The 1206-nt window shown below is 44.9% G+C and overlaps 1 protein-coding gene across 2 annotated transcripts in view; it reads left to right on the top strand.

Moving 5' to 3' along the window:
* Positions 1 to 1206, top strand: part of Srgap1 (SLIT-ROBO Rho GTPase activating protein 1) — a 285799-nt gene that overhangs the window by 169089 nt on the left and 115504 nt on the right. For both annotated transcript variants that reach the window (XM_026778325.1, XM_026778323.1), the window contains exon 4: positions 389 to 451. In XM_026778325.1, coding sequence (XP_026634126.1) covers positions 389 to 451 — 63 coding nt within the window. The remainder of the gene's footprint in view (positions 1 to 388; positions 452 to 1206) is intronic.

The following is a 1206-nucleotide window of genomic DNA, read 5'->3' on the forward strand; positions in this document are numbered from 1 at the left end:
CACCTGAGAGAAACACTTGAAAGGGTGGAAGGATTATTCTGGCTCATGGTTTCGCTTGAGTTTGTGGTTGCATGGCTCCATTGCTGTGAGCCTGGACAAGAGCAGAGCTAGCTTACAGCCTGGTTGCTGGGATGCAGAGCAGGGAGCTCCTGCCTGCGCGAGTGAGCTTCCTCTTCCTTCCTCTTTTCCTCCCACAATTTGTTCTGTCACATGATTGCCGCCCACAGTTGGGTAAGCATTCCCACCTGCCTTAGTCATCTCTGGACACACCATCATCGGCACAGCCAAGGGTTTCCTTTTCTCAAGCTGTTAGTGGTCTTTAAAATATGTGAACTTTAAGAGCAAAATTTCTCATATCGTAATGTTTTTCTCCTCTTCTTCTTTGTAGAGCAAGGAGATCGCATTCCAGCTGCACGAGGACTTAATGAAGGTTCTTAATGAGCTCTACACGGTACGTACATAGTCTTCCTTCGCTCGTGGGCTTCCGCTTTGGCTTCCTGGTCTGTGGGAGCTGCTTGTTTTACAACTCCCTCCAAGTGTTGATGATCTTTTGAAAACCTGGAATGAGGCAGCCATGCGCTCAGCACATTCCTCCGCCAGTCCCCCCACATTTAGAGACCGCATGAGTGTGTGCACACATAGCATGCACACACGTGGCTAAGTACTTTAAGAAAACAGAATATAGAGGCTCAGTTAGACATGTTTTTACTGGCTGGGTGAAATGAGACCTGCTTTCAATTTTTGAATATTGCGTTTAAAATTGCCATTCTTATATTTTTGGTTGTGAGCCTAGCCTTTAACGGCTGAGCCATTCTTAGATGCAAGTTGAGGCTTGCTTTATTATAGGTACTTTTGTGTCTGCCTTTCTCTTACTTGCTTGGACCTTGAAGGGTTAGGGATTGACCTTTGAGCCACTTGTGTCCCAGACAAGTGCTCTGCTCCTGACCTGTGTCCTAGGCCTTTCTTTTTCCTTCTCCTCTATGCCCCTCCTCCATTTCAGTTCAGTTGGTTATTTGGTAATGGCACCACTCTAAGATTATTGGGGTTTTGTTTTGTTTTGCATGATAATATCTTTATGACCTTCCTTGTAATAAATTGCTTTATTTGACTTACATTTTTTTTTGTTTTTTTTTTTTTTCGAGACAGGGTTTCTCTGTGGTTTTGGAGCCTGTCCTGGAACTAGCTCTTGTAGACCAGGCTGGTCTC

This window comes from Microtus ochrogaster, unplaced genomic scaffold (assembly GCF_000317375.1).
Source record: "Microtus ochrogaster isolate Prairie Vole_2 unplaced genomic scaffold, MicOch1.0 UNK127, whole genome shotgun sequence".
NCBI classification, from domain to species: domain Eukaryota; kingdom Metazoa; phylum Chordata; class Mammalia; order Rodentia; family Cricetidae; genus Microtus; species Microtus ochrogaster.